Source organism: Chrysemys picta, chromosome 11 (genome assembly GCF_011386835.1).
Source record: "Chrysemys picta bellii isolate R12L10 chromosome 11, ASM1138683v2, whole genome shotgun sequence".
NCBI classification, from domain to species: Eukaryota; Metazoa; Chordata; order Testudines; family Emydidae; genus Chrysemys; species Chrysemys picta.
Genome location: NC_088801.1, coordinates 17,828,064 through 17,845,174, shown reverse-complemented (window position 1 = coordinate 17,845,174; position 17,111 = coordinate 17,828,064). Strand labels below are relative to the sequence as shown.

General features: G+C 41.4%; 1 protein-coding gene across 5 annotated transcripts in view; it reads right to left on the bottom strand.

The window, feature by feature from the left end:
• The window catches only part of MGAT5 (alpha-1,6-mannosylglycoprotein 6-beta-N-acetylglucosaminyltransferase), a 259,845-nt gene that overhangs the window by 171,588 nt on the left and 71,146 nt on the right, over positions 1–17,111 (bottom strand). For all 5 annotated transcript variants that reach the window (XR_010591273.1, XR_010591274.1, XM_042855663.2 and 2 more), the window contains one exon: positions 2,275–2,673. Coding sequence is in view for 3 of the 5 variants with exons in the window: in XM_042855663.2 (XP_042711597.1) it covers positions 2,275–2,515 (241 nt within the window). In the remaining 2 variants the exon portion in view is untranslated. The remainder of the gene's footprint in view (positions 1–2,274; positions 2,674–17,111) is intronic.

Genomic DNA, 17,111 nt, shown 5'->3' with positions numbered 1-17,111 from the left:
ACCACAGGTGTGACCCAGTATGGTAGTTCTTGTGTTCTTAAATAGTGTCATCATGATATTTTCTGTTTTATTAACTCTTTCCTAATGGTTCCTAACATTGTTAGTTTTTTTTGACTGCCAGTGCACATTGAGCAGATGTTTTCAGAGAACTATCCAGGATGACTCCAAGATCTTTTTCTTGAGTGGTAACAGATAATTTATACCCCATCACTTTGTACATATAGGTGGGATTATTTTTATAGGTGCTCTGGGGCTGGAGCACCCACGAGAAAAATTAGTGGGTGCTCTGCACCCACCGGCAGCCAAGCTCCCCCCCCACCTCCTTCTCCCTCCCACAGAGCACCATGTCCCCACTTCTCCCCCTCCCTCTCAGCGCTTCCCACCCCCCCGCCACCTAACAGCTGTTTGGCGGCACTTAGGACTTTCCGAGAGGGAGGGGGAGGAGTGGGGATGCGGCACGCTCAGGAGAGGAGGCGGAGAAGAGGCAAGGCAGAGGCGGGGATTTAGGGAAAGGGGGTGGAATAGGGGTGGGGACATTGGGGAAGGGGTGGAATGGGGGTGGGGCTGGGGTGGGAAAAGGCGGGGTGGGACGGGGACATTGGGGAAGGGGTGGAATGGGGGTGGGGTTGGGGTGGGAAAAGGCGGGGTGGGACAGGGACGTTGGGGAAAGGGTGGAATGGGGGTGGTGCAGGGGCGGGAAGAGGCGGGGCCGGGGTGGTGCAGGGGCAGGAAGAGGCAGGGCCGGGGGGGGGGGGGTGGAGCACCCACCGGGCAGAGGGGAAGTCGGCCCCTATGGGTGAAGCCCTAGTCTAAGGACAGCCCCACCTGACGCAAAAAATGCAACTGGGTCCCTTCCATTTCCCAATACAATGTCATGGAAGCAAGCTTCAGAACCATTGTTGGATGAGCGTACCATATGACACTGAAGCATCACCATATCAATAAAAACTTTTCCTTTTCTCCACTTAAGCAAAATAAGTAATTTACTGCTAGGGTATATCACTTTGGGCTTGTCCCATAAATAGAATGACTTCCCTGAATTAAGCTGGGTCTATGTGCTGGGGTCATACCAGATATTGGCACATTCACACACTTTCTCCAGCCCAGTATTGCTGAATGTTGGGGCAACATATATGTGATCTAGCTGTGCTGCTTGCATCCTTCCCACTACAAACCCAGCTGCTGTAACTTCATATTTATCATCACAGGAGTATGATACATTCTGGTGATCATTTTTTATGGTGTTTCCAAGACAACACTTTGCAATTCTTAGGCATGTTTCAAACTCCAGCACCTTCCCCTTGTATCACAGACTTTTCCATGTGGGTTCTCAGTTCTGAGTTTTCCAAGCTTTTATACATTCTCCAATTCATCTTTCAACAAAAAAGAATAATGTGAACTGAAACCAGACCATTTTGAGAAGAATCTCTCTGGCAAGGCTGAAGAACAAACTTTGGTTCTCAGCCAGTGGAAAGGCGGGAACCGCGTTGGTCACTGCCAGCTATTAATAATCTTAGCTTGGAATTTTTCTGTAAGAATAGAAAAAACTGAAGCATCACATTCAAACCACAGAGGCAGAGCTGTCCCTGAATCTAGAAAGTGCAGACTAAACTAAGAGATCATAAAGTAGTTGGGGATTTGTGAGTGACTTGATTGTTCCTATTGATGACTGGTTATATTCTGTCTGCTGGAAAGATTGTGGCCAGAAAACCCATTAACCTTAATTAGTACAGATAATTATTTTAAAATAGAATCAATATAGTTCTGAAGTTTCCATTATAAAGGCAAATGTTTACTGCTTAACTTGAGTACTAATATTACAGTTACAGAATTAAATGGTGCATTTCCCCCCACAACCATCCACTCTTACAGTAATATTCAGTTCCACTGAGAAAAACAAAGGCTGGATTTGTGGGATTTTAAGTATGGTTTCAGCACCACAGAACCCTACTCTGCTGGGGCTTTGAGCCCTATAGGCTTAAGGGACAGGACTGGTAGATCAGTTAATTAAGACTATGGAAGAGAATGACCAGTGGACTGAAGAAGCCACAAGGCACTACTTCAACCTACAGCAGAATTGCTCCACTGCTGCTCCACACCTTGTGAGAAGAGGATTACTTCCCACTATCCATAGGGAGATTGCCAGTATACAACTTGGTCAATTGGGCTGTATTATGAGGTCAATTTTTTGGGGCCATAAATAATGTTGAGAAAACAAATTAATTAACCAGCATTTTCTAGGAAGCTTCTAGGTATTCTAGAATATGAACTCACCATATGCTGTCATCGTCCCAACATAAGGCCCATCAACCACATTTCTATTTTCTTCTGCCAATGCTTTGATATATCTTTTGCTGAGATCCAATATTTGCTCACGAAGCACTGAACTGCTTTCATGTTGAGTTCGCTGTTGAATAGTAAAATGCAGAAGCATCATTCCCCAAATAAAGCCAAAAGTCACCAGAAAGAAGCCAAGTTTCTGAGAAGATAGTTTCCACGGAGTAAAGAATGCCATGGCTTCCCAACAGCTTCACAATCACCGCACGGGTTCTTAAAGCATGAAACCAAGGAGCAAATGCATGGTCCAGGTATGTAAAGATCACACAATGCAGGAATCAATCTCACTCTGGTGCATTAGTCAGTGTATTTCCTCCTTTCAGTTCCATCCTGCTGCTGCCAAAACAAAGAAAAAAAGGCACATGGTCACCATAAAGTACTAGAGTATCTCCAAGCTGTATTTTGTTTGTATTGTAACTTTTGCAAAATATGAGTAGAAAACAGGCTCTCTTTGTACATTTTTAATTTGTTATACTTTACAATATGAATCAGAGCAGGAACAAGCTGGGAAAAGATTTGGAAAGAGAACAAGTATTAAAAAATTAAATGCATGTTAACCAGCGTAGAACACCTTTGAAAATTTGGACCAAATTCAATTCTTTAAAAAGTTTCCAATCTGAATTTCAAGGTAAAGGTATTTTAGTGCAATGGGTGAATGAAGATCTTATCTTGCCAATATAGTGGATTTAAAACAATCCTACCATAATTCTTTTCTCAGAGAAGAAGTAATTTTAGCTGGCAGTGACAGTGCTATTCGTTTCTGGCAAGAGATAGGGCATATGGCTAGATAGGTAATCAGGAAAGTAGATTCTCTCAAGGGAAAAAGGAAAAAAGTGTTCTGCATTATTTAAGCAAATGCAAGCTCTCCTGGCTTACATTACAAGTATTCAGAGGATTGGAAGAATCTCTTATTGTTTTTGTGTGGCCTCAGTGTCGTGCATCTCAGAGGAATAGCTTCAAAGTTATTTCATAGCGAGTAAGAGTTCAATTAGCACATTTCTGTGCCACACTTATGAATATAAATATATTTCTGAACTGTCACACTACACCTTTTGTGTTTTAAAATGCTCTCACTGGTCTAATTTCAGCATATGCAATTTCAGCAAAGAGTTAGTATATGACTATCTAAAAATCAAGTAGTGGCTCCATTTTTGCATAACACTCAATAAAACCTAGCCAACATCCAATTTTTTGAACGTATTAGTTAATATTAAACAGAACAAAGAAAGCTTACTTAGGAAGTTTCAAGTCAGGTTTTTTAGCATAAAACACTGTAAAAAGGAGAAATACTAAAAGGAAATTAAGTGTAACCTCTAATTTAAAAAAACAGATTTAGTAAAGCATTATCCTTTTAACTTTATAATGTTCCCAGACAGGAATACAGAACACACAATGTTCTCTTTTTATTTTGTACTTGCACAGATAACATAGATGTTGCCTGTTTTAATAGAATAACTATAGATATGCCTGCTAGCACTGCTGTACATACTTATGGGCACATCAAAAATTCTATCAGAAGCCTTGCTTTTGGTAGAATTAACCACTCCTTGGAGGAAAATGGCCACCTTTGGCCAGAATATAGTGCAAAAAAGTCAATAAGTAAAAACACTCTGATTTTAAATCAAAGACATCCAAGACACTAACTCCCACAATGAACTGAAATTTCGTATAAAAGTTGTCAGCCCTACATTAATATGTTTTTAACCATTACAATTATATTATTTCTTCCCATAATTATACTGTGCTTCAAGACTGGGCAAGGTGAAACCAGAGTAAACAAAATGCATGGCATAAATGAGGTTGTGACGTTGCATTCCATATGATTTTATGAAAAGATGCTAATAAGTGAGAATATAATGTAACTGGAATATGCTTCATGCAAAAGGTCTCTTGTAAGGTATCATTACAAAGCTTATAATCTACTGAGTGTGGTCATCCTATTTGTATAAATGTATCATTCTTGTATCTGAAACTAGAAATATGAAATACAACTCTGAGATCCTATTGTAACTATGCAAAGTGTGGGCCATTAATGGTGGTTTGGGATCTTGATAAAAAGAAGGAGGAGTACATGTGGCACCTTCGAGACCAACAAATTTATTTGGGCATAAGCTTTCATGGGCTGAGGAAGTGGGTTTTAGCCCACAAAAGCTTATGCCCAAATAAATTTGTTATTCTCTAAGGTGCCATAAGTACTCCTCGTTCTTTTTGCTGATACAGACTAACACGGCTACCACTCTGAAACCTGGAATCTTGATGGCTCCCATCAAGTAGGACAATTGGTTGTAAATGGTTCTGTTTACTTGCAAGCCTTCCTGTGAGTCAGGCCAGGAAGAATTAAGGCTTGGGGTCTCACAGGACATGTGACCATGTCACCTGGTACTGGAATCCACCTTAAACCTGCTTTTCCGTTTAGAAGGAGGGGTGGGCACCCAGAGAGACAAAAGATTCCCGCCTTCTGCCAAAGCTATATAAGGGGGTGGAACAGAACAAAGAGGGCTGCAGTCATGAGAAAACCCCTACCTGCCATCTGAGCTGGAACAAGGACTGTACCAGGAGAAAGGATTGGCCCCAGACTAGAAAGGAGTCTAGTCTGTGAAAGAAGCTTATTGGAATATCTCTGAGGGTGAGATTTACCTATATTCAGTTTCTTAAACATATTAGGCTTAGACTTGCGTGGTTTGTTTTGTTTGGTAAGTTACTTTGTTCTGTCTGTTATTACTTGGAACCACTTAAATCCTACTTTTTATACTTATTAATTAACCCAGAGTATGTAATTAATACCTGGGGGAGCAAACAGCTGTACATATCTCTCTATTAGTGTTATAGAGGGGGGACAATTTATGAGTTTACCCAGTATAAGCTTTATACGGAGTAAAACGGATTTAATTTGGGGCTTGGATGTCATTGGGAGTTGGGTGTCTGGGTGCTGGTGACAGGAACACTTGCTAAGCCGTTTTCAGTTAAGTCTGCAGCTTTGGGGGTGTGGTTCCGTCCCTGGGTCTATGTTGCAGCAGATTAGCATATCTGGCTCAACAAGGCAGGGTTCTGAAGACCCAAGCTGGCAGGGAAGATGGGCTCAGAGGTAGTCTCAGCATGTCAGGTGACAGTCCCAAGGGGGTCTCTGAGACCGAACCCATCACAGAGGTACTATAAGGTTTTTATTGATGTTCGTTTAGGGCAGAGGTTCCCAAACTATGGGGTGCAGCCCCGTGCGAGAGATGATAAGGTTTATCAGGGGCACAAAGACCTGATGGGGTCAGGCTGAAAGGCTGGAGTCAGGAGAGGGCTCTGTCCATCAGGGGAAGCAGACAGGGCTCTGTGCAGGTGGTCTCAGCTGCCAGAATCAGGCTCCCTGCATGCCTCATTCCCCCACTGTTGCAGCTGCCATCGCCAGCAGTTATGTTCCTCTGATGGGGATGCTGGCAAAGACTCTGGGAATGAGGAACAGAAAGCTATACCCCAAGAATACTGACATCCCTCCCCCACCAGAGAGTGCCCCTTCCTGACCCTGACCCTTCAGTGCAGCTCCAGGGCACACAGCCCCATCTACTTGCCCTGCCAGACAGAGCCTGCACAGGGAAAGCAGACGTGGCCAAGCTCAAGCTCTGGATGGATAAAATTAACACTAACAACAAAAAAATCAATGTAAAAATGGCCATTTTCACAAAAAATGTTAACACTGTCAATTTTTGACTTTTTCTTGGACTTAAAACAAATACATGTAATAGACTGTCTCTTGCAGATGTGTGTATTGAATATGATAGGAAGAAAACTAATGCAATGGAATCCAGCGAAGATCATGAGCTGAACTGAAGTGTGCATAGCAAATTAGTTAACATTTTCATGAAAAAGATTACAGGGAAGAAAAAAAGACTACCCTATTCTCCCATCATCTTCCACACACCCAACCTCCTTCACGTGAGTAGGAACAAGATGAATGTTCCAGCTTCCACGGTCTAAGTAAAAGTCGCCATCCTGGACAACTACTCAATCATTTAGTCTACTAATTCTTAGTTTAGGAATTCTAATGTCTAGGAGCTTGATGAATACCCAGAATCCTGTAGCCAGGTGATCTTTAGTTTCATAGTACCATTGAGTATATGAGGATTTAAATACATGTATGAAGACAAGTTCTCTGCTCCAAAGAGCTTGAAATTTAGGGCCCTGATTCTGCAAAGACTTATGCAAAGACTTCAATAGGACTTCCCAGTGTGTGAAGCTCAGCATGTACATTGTCTTGCCAGGATAAGGGCCTAAACTGTCAACACACAAAGGCCAGAAGAGCACTTCAAAGTTCAGAAATCAGATATGCAGCATAAAACAGATTTTTCTGGTATTGTTTTGGTGGAGAACCATGAAAGTAATTAAAACTAAACTCAATCACAGTTAAACACACACACAATTTCTTCTTGTAAGCTACTTTGAATGGTTGCCTATGTACTCTGAAGTGTCTGGTGACCTTAGAGTCCCTCTTCATGCACAGTAACATGAGCTAAACAATCACCGGATTTAAATAGGTTGGGACTGGTAGCGCGATATTTTTAGTGAGGCCTCAAATCAGGAATTCTCTCCTCCACAGTTTAACAGAACCCGAATTAGTTGATTAGCATGCTTCAAAATCTATTTTCCCCAAAACTCATCATGTCTTCTTGAGTCTTGTTTGAGTGGGATGAGAGGGACTTTAGATAGTAGACATTGTTCCACATGTATTGTACATGTCTCTAGAGTAAGTGATAGGCAAAACAAAAGTAAAAAAAAAAAAAAAAAAATCTGGACTCTGATTTGGCTCATGAATGTGGGGATCCAACTACTTTAGATGGAACTGCACCACAACCTAAAATAGCAAATACTGCATTGAGTACTGTACAGAAGCAGATTTGATGTAAAAGCACTTGAGAATTGTAACCAAGCAGAATTATCTTTAGATAAGGTGTTGAAAATAGCTGATAGGCCAAACAAAGAAGAGCATATGAAAAACTGTATGTGAATACTCTGCTGGAAATAGCCAGGAATTTATGTTATTTATGTGTTCTAACAAAAAAAGAAGCTCTTTATTTAAGAGCAATTTGAAATGTATCTCTTTAAGCAAAAATGGTAAGTCACATCACCCCAACTAAAATCGACACTCAGGTTATACAAGTTTTTCATGTTTCTGAAATTATTTTCATAAAAAGAAGTTCATAATAATTGCAATACCACATGCAATTTGGGTCATAATCATCTTCAGTAATTAAGAAAATAGTTAGCCCTTTTTCTACTGAATTAATCACTCTTATAAGAGACTGCCAGTTTCTGATATTTCATGCCAGTAGGAGAAAAAAAATTAACACTTCTTTAAAAACCAATAACAAAAACAACAACCCAAAACATGTTTTTAGCAGTTTCATGAAACAAGCAATGCTCTCCCCCCCCCCCCCAATTTTTTTTTAAATGAAACACACACAGTCCAGTTATAAAAGGCATAGTGGTCCCCTACTCGCTACACTGGAGTATTTGGTAAAAAGAACCCCACCATTTTATTTAGATTAAGGATACGTCTACACCATGGGTGCTACACGGCACAGCTTTGCCCCATAGCGTAGATGCTTCTTACATCAACGAAAGGGATTTTTCCATTGATGTAGGTAATCCACCTACCCAAGCAGCAGTAGCTAGGTTGACAGAAGAATTCTTCCGTCGGCCTAGCCATGTCTACACTGGGGTTTAGGTTGACTTACCTACAGTGCTAGGCGGTGTGAACTTTTCATACTCCTAGCAACGTAGCTACAATAATCTAAATTTTAAGAGTAGACCAGGGCTAAATTATTCACGGCAAAGACACTTTCTTCTATAAAGTGCCCTACAAACGTACGGCACTATTTCTATGTTAAATAATAAATGGCACACCTTACTCAGCATTCTAAGCCATCTAATTGACATTGTAATGTACAAAGCTACAAAGAGTATATCTACACAGCAAAAGCTGAGCACTAGTGTAGTTGCCTGAGCTAGCCTGAGTAAGAACAGCAGTTAAGACAGTGCAGTACAGGTAGTGCAAGTCTGGCACAGATCCCATGTAGGGACAAGGCACTGTGCTATCGTGTCTGTTATTATTACCCATGCTAGCTGGATTCAAGTTAGCTAGTGTAGGCTAGCCCATGAGTTTTTGCTGTGTAGATATACCCTCAAGTAGCAGTGAGATCTGTAGACCCAGACTGATTCAGTTTTTATACTGAAAAATGCACACTAATTTAAATTCCTTGCTATCAAATATCCAAGGTTAAAAAAAATCCTTTGGTGCACTCTGATGTAGAGAGGTGGAAAACACCTTTGCACTTAGCATAAGAACGGCCATACTGGGTCAGACCAAAGGTCCATCAAGCCCAGTATCCTGTCCTCTGACAGTGGCCAATGGCAGGTGCCCCAAAGGGAATGAACAGACAGGTTATCATCAAGTAATCCATGCCCTGTCACCCAATCCCAGCTTCTGATAAACAGAGGCTAGGGACATCATTCCTGCCCATCTTGGCTAATTTCCATTGATGAGCCTATCTTCCATGAATCTATCTAGCTCCCTTCCACCCAAATATTGTAATAAATAATAATTCCGCATTAAAACCAAAGCTAACCTGATATTTATTCACTTCAGGGTTTCATGCCTCCCTATTTACATTAATACTTGTTTCTTTTTAAATAAAGTCTATATCCCACAGTCTGAAATATATATCCATTCAGATTTTTTTTAATACTGTAAATTCAGTTAGAACTATTGTGTCATCTTTAACTCACTACTTTGGATACAAGTACACCACTACTTATATGGACATTAGGTTAGACTAGTATGTGTGATCGTACAACACGTGTTGAGATGGTCAAGCAGAATGGGCTGTTTTGATTTGTTAAACAACACTGAGATAAGATTTAACAGCCAAAATATCATGTAAATGTTAATTCTTGTTCTGCTACAAAGTTTTATAAAGATTGATTACACATACTATAGCATGTATCTTATTTTTAAAAAAAAATCTGTTGCAGAAGAGTTACAGAAGTTTAGGATTTTTTTTTAAACGCATATATATTTGTGACATTTTCTTTCCAGTCTGTACTAATAAGAGGTCAGGTGATAACAGAAGTTTGAGACAGTGTTGCTCCAGTGTCTCGGTTCAAGGTATGGTTCAGTAGTTCTATGAATGAGTGATGGACTTATAATTATGGAGCGCTTGAAAGCAGCATACTTAACGCACATAGCTCATAACTAATCAAATATTTTCCAGAATCCAAGATCTTTTTTAAAAACGGAACACACTGCATTTCTCTGTTTGTATTGTTTCTGCAATACGCAGCAATACACTACCGTGTTATGGAGTCTGAAGTCCAACAGAGTGAAACCACCACCACCTCCATTCAGATGGATAGGCTGCTAATGTGGAGGCCAGATTATGATTATTTAAATGCCAATCCAGTGTGAGTGGACACATCTGGCATGACCCCAACATTCCATAGAAAAGTGATGCCAGGACTCATGCTCTATGCATCAGCAGTGGACTAACCCATTTAAAGAGATGCATATGTGTGCGCTCATGTAAATCCTGAAGCTAACTGGGATAGCTAGCTCTAGTACTAGTGACTCATGTAAGTAAGGGCAAAAATTCCAGCTAATATACACACACATTAAACTTTACTAGTAATGCTAACTTACCTCACAGTAGATGGTGTGCTGCATATCAGACGGTGTTGGTATGTTCAGATCAACCCATCAAGAGCAAATTAATAGCAGGGTATCGCAGCATACATCCAACCTAGTTTTCACAGAGTTGGCTAGTCTCTATTCAGAAACAGCTCTAAGTCTCGGTTACAGTTTTTTCAATTAGTTTGTTCAGACTGATTTTCCCTGGCTTTCTTTAATTTCTTGTATGGCTTCAGACAATATGCAACATTTGTTTTCTTTCCCTCTCCTAGAGACTGATTCATCTCCCCTTCTTATAGGCACAGCATTACTGGTGAGGTTTGGGTTACTGACTTCCTCTGTGTGGTCATTTTACACAGTTAATTAAATTTAAATAATAGAACTGTTAATGAAAGATGGACAAAAAAGGCAGTTCATTTTAGAATTATGTTCATCTGCCGTTTTTCTTCGAATGGAGATGACTACATAGAAATCAACTGATAAAAACTAATGTATGAGCACAGAAAAACAGACATGAAGAAATGCTAGATCGGGGTAGGCAATCTATAGTACGCGTGCCAAAGGCGGCACGTGAGCTGATTTTCAGTGGCACTCACACTGCCCGGGTCCTGGCCACTGGTCCGGGGGGCTCTGCATTTTAATTTAATTTTAAATGAAGCTTATTAAACATTTTAAAAACCTTATTTACTTTACATAGAACAATAGTTTAGTTATATATTATAGACTTATAGAAAGAGACCTTCTAAAACCTTTAAAATGTATTACTGGCATGCGAAACCTTAAAATTAGAGTGAATAAATGAAGACTCGGCACACCACTTCTGAAAGGTTGCCGACCCCTGCGCTAGATTCTGAAAAAAGTTTTTACTTTATGTGATCAACACATTGTCTATTGTTGAACAGTTTGCAACACCACCGACCTTTTCCATACACAATATAGATGGTACCAAAATGTCTGATATTATATTTGAACAACTAATGGAAACTAGGGAATGGATTACAAAAGGCATGCATATACATGAACAAGATTTTTTTTTATACTTGTTTTTCTGCAACAGTGTTTTTATTCTGCAACTGTAACACCAGCATCTAAAACATCATGGTTCACAAAGTATTTGCACATTGCTAAATTCTTTGGAATATCTCCTACTTGTGGGGGCGGGAGGGAGGGCCGGAGTGCACAAAATTCTTAGTTTCTATTGGTTGCCTCCTGCTTGCTTCACACAGAAGGGAATGTCTATGCATCAGGCAATGATAGCAGCAACCAAGTCACAGAAAGATGCAAAATGGAACTTAATTATTAAGTGTTAATTATCAATCCTGTCTGTATTTTAATGCCTCAAACACATCATCCTCTTCCCATTTATCCACATGGTAATTTACAATGGTCAAAAAGAAGCCAAGTACCTAGTGTTTCCTGGACTAGAATATTTGTAGCCAAAACCCATCTGATGTGAGATCTATACAACAAATACAGCCAGATCCAAAGCTCACTGAAATCAGTGGGAAGGCTCCCACTGACTTCAGTGGACTTTGAATTAGCCCATAATGAACCTTTTAGCTACCTTAAAATGGTTTGGTAAGTTTACATCTTAAAAATTCAATTTTAAATGATTCGCACTTTTCACATCTAAGGCAGACAATCTGATAAAATGCAAAAAACTCACCACAGCTAGCAAAAAGACAGATGCACTCTGGATAAAACAGTGCCTCTGTGGCAAACACCAGTAAGCAAATGAAAGATATGCAGATAGCAACTTCCAGCTGTGTCAACCCATGCACCCACCTACTGTTTTAGCCTGAAGGAGCTGCCCTTCAGATCACCTCACAGAGAGAAAGGGTATTTGAAAGCTATGTGATAATGAGTTAACCCGTTCAATAGCTTCTTTTACCCCAGTTATTAAAAGCACATTTCAGAATTTAAATTGCTTAACACAAAATAAATGCACAAAGCAGTTACCTTAACTGCATTAAGAATTCTTGAAAAACATTTTTGTCATCTTTCCTGACTTCTTTTTTTAATTATATAAACAGAACACTCTCATCCCTCTCTCCCCCTCTCCTAACCCTCAACTACACCTCAAGTGGGGCACAGAATAACCACCTCCGGATGCAAGTCAACAAAGTGAGAGAAGCAGAATGATGCCAGGTTGACAGCTGAGGCAGGACGGACGGACGGAGATTGGAAGTAAAAATATATATTTATTTCTCTTTTCTTTTAAAGAAGAAAGTGTAGGGGAAATTGAGGTACTGGGGAGAAGAGCAGCCTTTGGTGAGATGCCTTAAAAAAACATCACTTTTCGCCTTGAACAAGCAGCCTACCTTCACTTTCCAAAATAGCTTTGTCACTTGTGAACACGATGGGTGGCAACTCAAAGATTTTTTATGAAAGTCCCTGATTATACTAAGTATTTTGAAATCTTTCTAGTTTCCAGCCAAGCATACCACAATATGTAGCTTAGCTACACAGAAATGGGCAGCAGCAGATGCTCCTCTCTTTATGCTAGTGACCTATTTACTTGTCGCCAGATTTTGTGATGCCTGGAGAGATTAAAACAGTAACAATCCCTCCTCCGGAGATTTTTTTTTTTTTTTTTGCAAGTACAAATCTCACTCTGATGCAAATCAGAAGTTTTGTTGTCCTAAAAAACGAACACAGCAAAATAAATCTTGAATCCACAGTGTCAGGATCATTACTCTTCAGTGTGCTGTACTGAGTAGGTTCAACATAAATACCCTTCCACATTATCCCAACTAAAAAATAGGCAATTCATTTACCAATTCAGCACCCCCAGCTTTTCTCTTCCTTTTACCTTCTTAAAAAAGATTTCTGAAAAACCACCAATGGGGCAGAGCACCTACCTTCTACATTTGTTCTGTACTTTATTGTATCCACTGCAGCTTTAAACTGTAAGTTATTTGGAATAGGATCTACTGTACTGCCTTGTGCAAGCTGATGATACCAAGTTATAAACAAATAACTCAGACTGGCTGCAACCTGTGATTTCAGCATGTATAATCAACTGTCCCCACAACCAGAGTAAACTTTTCATCAGAAAAAAAAATACAAAATATGCTAGAAAATTAATGTTCTGGAATTATGCTCTGGGACAACATTTTGCACGGGCTCTGCTCTCTATCCACTATTCTAAGGCTCATGGAAGCTACATTTCCCATTTATGGAAAAGAGAAAGCTGTTGTGCTAGCCAGTTGGGAATGCTGAACAGGTAGAACAAGATGACCCAACAATGAAACAGATGCCCAGCCAGGGGACTCAAAGCTCATACTTCTTCAGAGCTTCTAATGCAGACGTGGCTTGGAAAGACAATGATCTGATAGTAAAGAGATGTTGCAGAACAAGTACATATGGCCCCACTGATCCTGTTTTTAATCCTTAGGGGTTTAATTTATCTGTAGCAGAGTAGCAACAACAGCATTCAGAACATCACCACAGGTTAGCCTGATTTATGAGTGCAAGCATCAAAAGGAAATCAGAGGTAATGCAGTGCATTCCAAGCCTGGCAGTAAGAGTGTGATTTTGAAGTTAAGAGAATCAGATAAGATTAAAAGACCCAGAATGCAGGGGTCAGAGATGTGGAGAAGGATAATACAGAAATATGTAAGAACTTGAAAACCAGTAAGGGGCACATTAATGCCATTGTTCGAGATAATATACAGCTTAGTTTTCTTTAAACCAAAGCTCCAGAGAAAAATGCTGGAAGTAAAAATGTGTGATTACTCAAGTTTCCTGCTGATTTTGTCACAAATCTACTTAAGGTGACTCACATTGAACATTGAAATGGCTTTATACATTTAGACAGAAGCACAGAGGAGTGACAAAAAGTGTCCCAGAATGGAAAGGAATGAGGAATGAAGCATCCTAAGCAAATGCCAATAGGTTAATAACCTTTCATCTTGTCACTGTCTCAAAATGCCTTTATTTGGGAAACTAGAAAAACAAGTCGAAATTAGCATTCATTCACAAACATTACAATCTCTTCCCAGTCCTGACAAGAGCTACTCAGATGAGATGACAGAAGATGGTGGGCCTGAAAACTGATTTTCTACAACATGGAATTCAAACCTCTCATCTCTAGTAAAACTTCAAGGCCTGAGGTAGTAGTTTTTCCAATGAAAGAGCAGAAGTGCTTTATGATATCTGATCTTTTTAAAAAAGCAAATAAAGAAATAGCTGATTCTTTGCTAGCAAGTCTACGCTGAAGAAAAACTTGAGAGAGTCAATCAACATACAATTTGAAGGAAAGGTCTTCTCATAGTTTTTAAAGCAACATGGGAAATTCTACAAGAGTCGTTTAGAAATGTGCTTGCTCACTTGCAAGCTATTTTATTCATTTTTACTAAATCCAAAAGTGGGAGTAATGGATGAGGAACCTCATCAGGTTTCCAACATGATTACCACCCCCCCCCCCCCACTTCCATACTGACAACGGTCAGTTTACATAGGAGTTGTATAGTATAATTTATTTCAGATGATCCATAAAACCGTACTTTCTGAAAGGCATGCAGATCTCATGATTTAGAGCCCAATCCTGAAAGGTGCAGAGAATTCCTAGTAGAATTCTACAATTCCTAGTAAAACGGTAATGATGAAGTTAACCCTTATCATAGAATCATAGAAGATTAGGGTTGGAAGAGACCTCAGGAGGTCATATAGTCCAATCCCCTGCTCAAAGCAGGACCAAGACCAACTAAATCATCCCAGCCAGGGCTTTGTCAAGCCAGGCCCTAAAAACCTCCAAGGATGGATATTCCACCACCTCCCTAGGTAACCCATTCCAGTGCTTCACCACCCTCCTTGTGAAATAGTTTTTCCTCATATCCAACCTAGACCTTCCCCACTGCAACTTGAGACCATTGCTCCTTGTTCTGTCATCTGCCACCACTGAGAACAGCCTAGCTCCATCCCCTTTGGAACCTCCCTTTAGGTAGTTGAAGGCTGCTATCAAATCCCCCTCACGCTTCTCTTCTGCAGACTAATAACCCCAGTTCCCTCAGCCTCTTCTCGTAAGTCATGTGTCCCAGCCCCCTAATCATTTTCGTTGCCCTCCGCTGGACTCTCTCCAATTTGTCCACATCCCTTCTGTAGTGTGGGGACCAAAACTGGACGTAATACTCCAGGTGTGGCCTCACCAGTGCTGAATAGAGGGGAATAATCACTTCCCTCGATCTGCTACTTCCCTTGATTAGCTCCTACTAATACAGCCCAATATGCCGTTGGCCTTTTTGGCAACAAGGGCACACTTCTGATCCTTAACCTTGGTCTAGACTTAAAATTAAGGATTGACCTAGCTGTAACACTCAGGGGTGCAAAAAATTCACATCCAAGGTGCCTTAGTTAAGCTGACCTAACTCCCAGTAGACACAGCTTCCGTTGATGTAGGAAGCACTATGGGAGCTACAGCAGCTTAGCTACAGTTGTGCTCCTGTAGTACCCATACTGTAGACGTGCCCTTCGTTAGCAATTCTGTTAGTCGGGGGGAAAAAATCCACTTTCCTAAAGATGGAATGGCTGTGCAGTGCTAGCAGTAATAAAGAGGAATGATAAAACTTATAAATTTTATTTGTATACCTGTAATAACTAAATACTAGATCTTATTATTTAACATATTTTGTTACCAAAGTAAGCTAATTACTCCACATATGCACAGAGAAAGTGGAATTCACAGAGGAAGACAGTGTACCACATGGAAGGTCTAAGGCAGGGGTAGGCAAACTTTTTGGCCCGAGGGTCACATCTGGGTATGGAAATTGTATGGCGGGCCATGAATACTCACAAAATTGAGGGTTGGGGTGTGAGGGGGGTGCGGGCTCTGGGGTGGGGCCAGAAACGAGGAGTTCAGGGTGCAGGAGGGGGCTCTGGGCTGGGGGTTGGGGTGGGGGGAGTGAGGGCTCTGGCTAGGGGTGCAGGCTCTGGGGTGGGGTTGGGGTGCAGGAGGGTGCTCCAGGCTGGAACCGAGGGGTTTGGAGGGTGGGAGAGTGATCAGTGCTAGGGCTGGGGCAGGGGACTGTGGCCTGGCAGAGCTTACCTCAAGCAGCTCCCAGAAGCAGTGGCATGTCCCCCCTCTGGCTCCTATGCGGAGGCACGGCCAGGCTGCTCTGCCCCTGCAACTCCCATTGGCCGCGGTTCTTGGCCAACAGGAGCTGTGGGGGCAGCGCTTGGGCTGTGGGCAGCGTGTGGAGCCCCCTGGCTGCCCCTACGCGTAGGAGCCGGGGGGGGGGGAACATGCCGCTGCTTCTGGGAGTTGGGCAGAGCCATGGCATGCGCAGAGCGGGGACACCACCGACCCTGCTCCCCGGCTGGAGCACGGAGCGGGGCAAGCCCCAGACCCTGCTCTCCAGGGGGAGCTTGAGGGCTGGATTAACGCATCTGAAGGGTTGGATGCGGCCCCCGGGCCATGGTTTGCCCATCCCTGGTCTAAGGTCACTAGAGTGTTCTATGCCTCAACTAGCCTGCTCTCATCTGTGCTCTACTCTGACTCCTACACAAAGAAAGACCCTCACCACATCTGGGCTAGACAAGGGGGAACTATATGCTAGGTGTCATCAACATACTGAAAGCACTTCAGCACACATCTCACTAACAGGCTCTCGCATACACTGAATAAAGCACAAATCACCCTAGCACACACCACCTGAATGAGACCTCTTGGCAGAAGAGTAGTTACCACTTTCTACATCCTATCCAAGAGAAAAGGAAGAAGCCACCCAAAGGCAGTTCTGTTCAACCCCCAGGGACCACAGGCAAGTTAACAGCACCTCCCATTCCACATTATCCCAGACCTCATATCTGTGTGGACAACTGATCTTTATTCCTGACCAACACAAGTAGTGCAATCCTTTACCTTACCCAGGCCAGAATCCAGACAGACCAAGGTCAGAAAAGACAGAGGTATTATTTTAGGTTCATGTGAAGCATGATCTGTTTTGCAAGGAAGGATATAAACTTACTGAAGCTGAGCACTATAATTCTGCATAACATTTTTATATTTTTACATTTGTGTTATTCAGGCGACCTGTGAATGTACCTCCTTGGAACAGTCATACTGCACTCTCTTTTTTGAAAATAATTTTTTTAAAAGATGTAG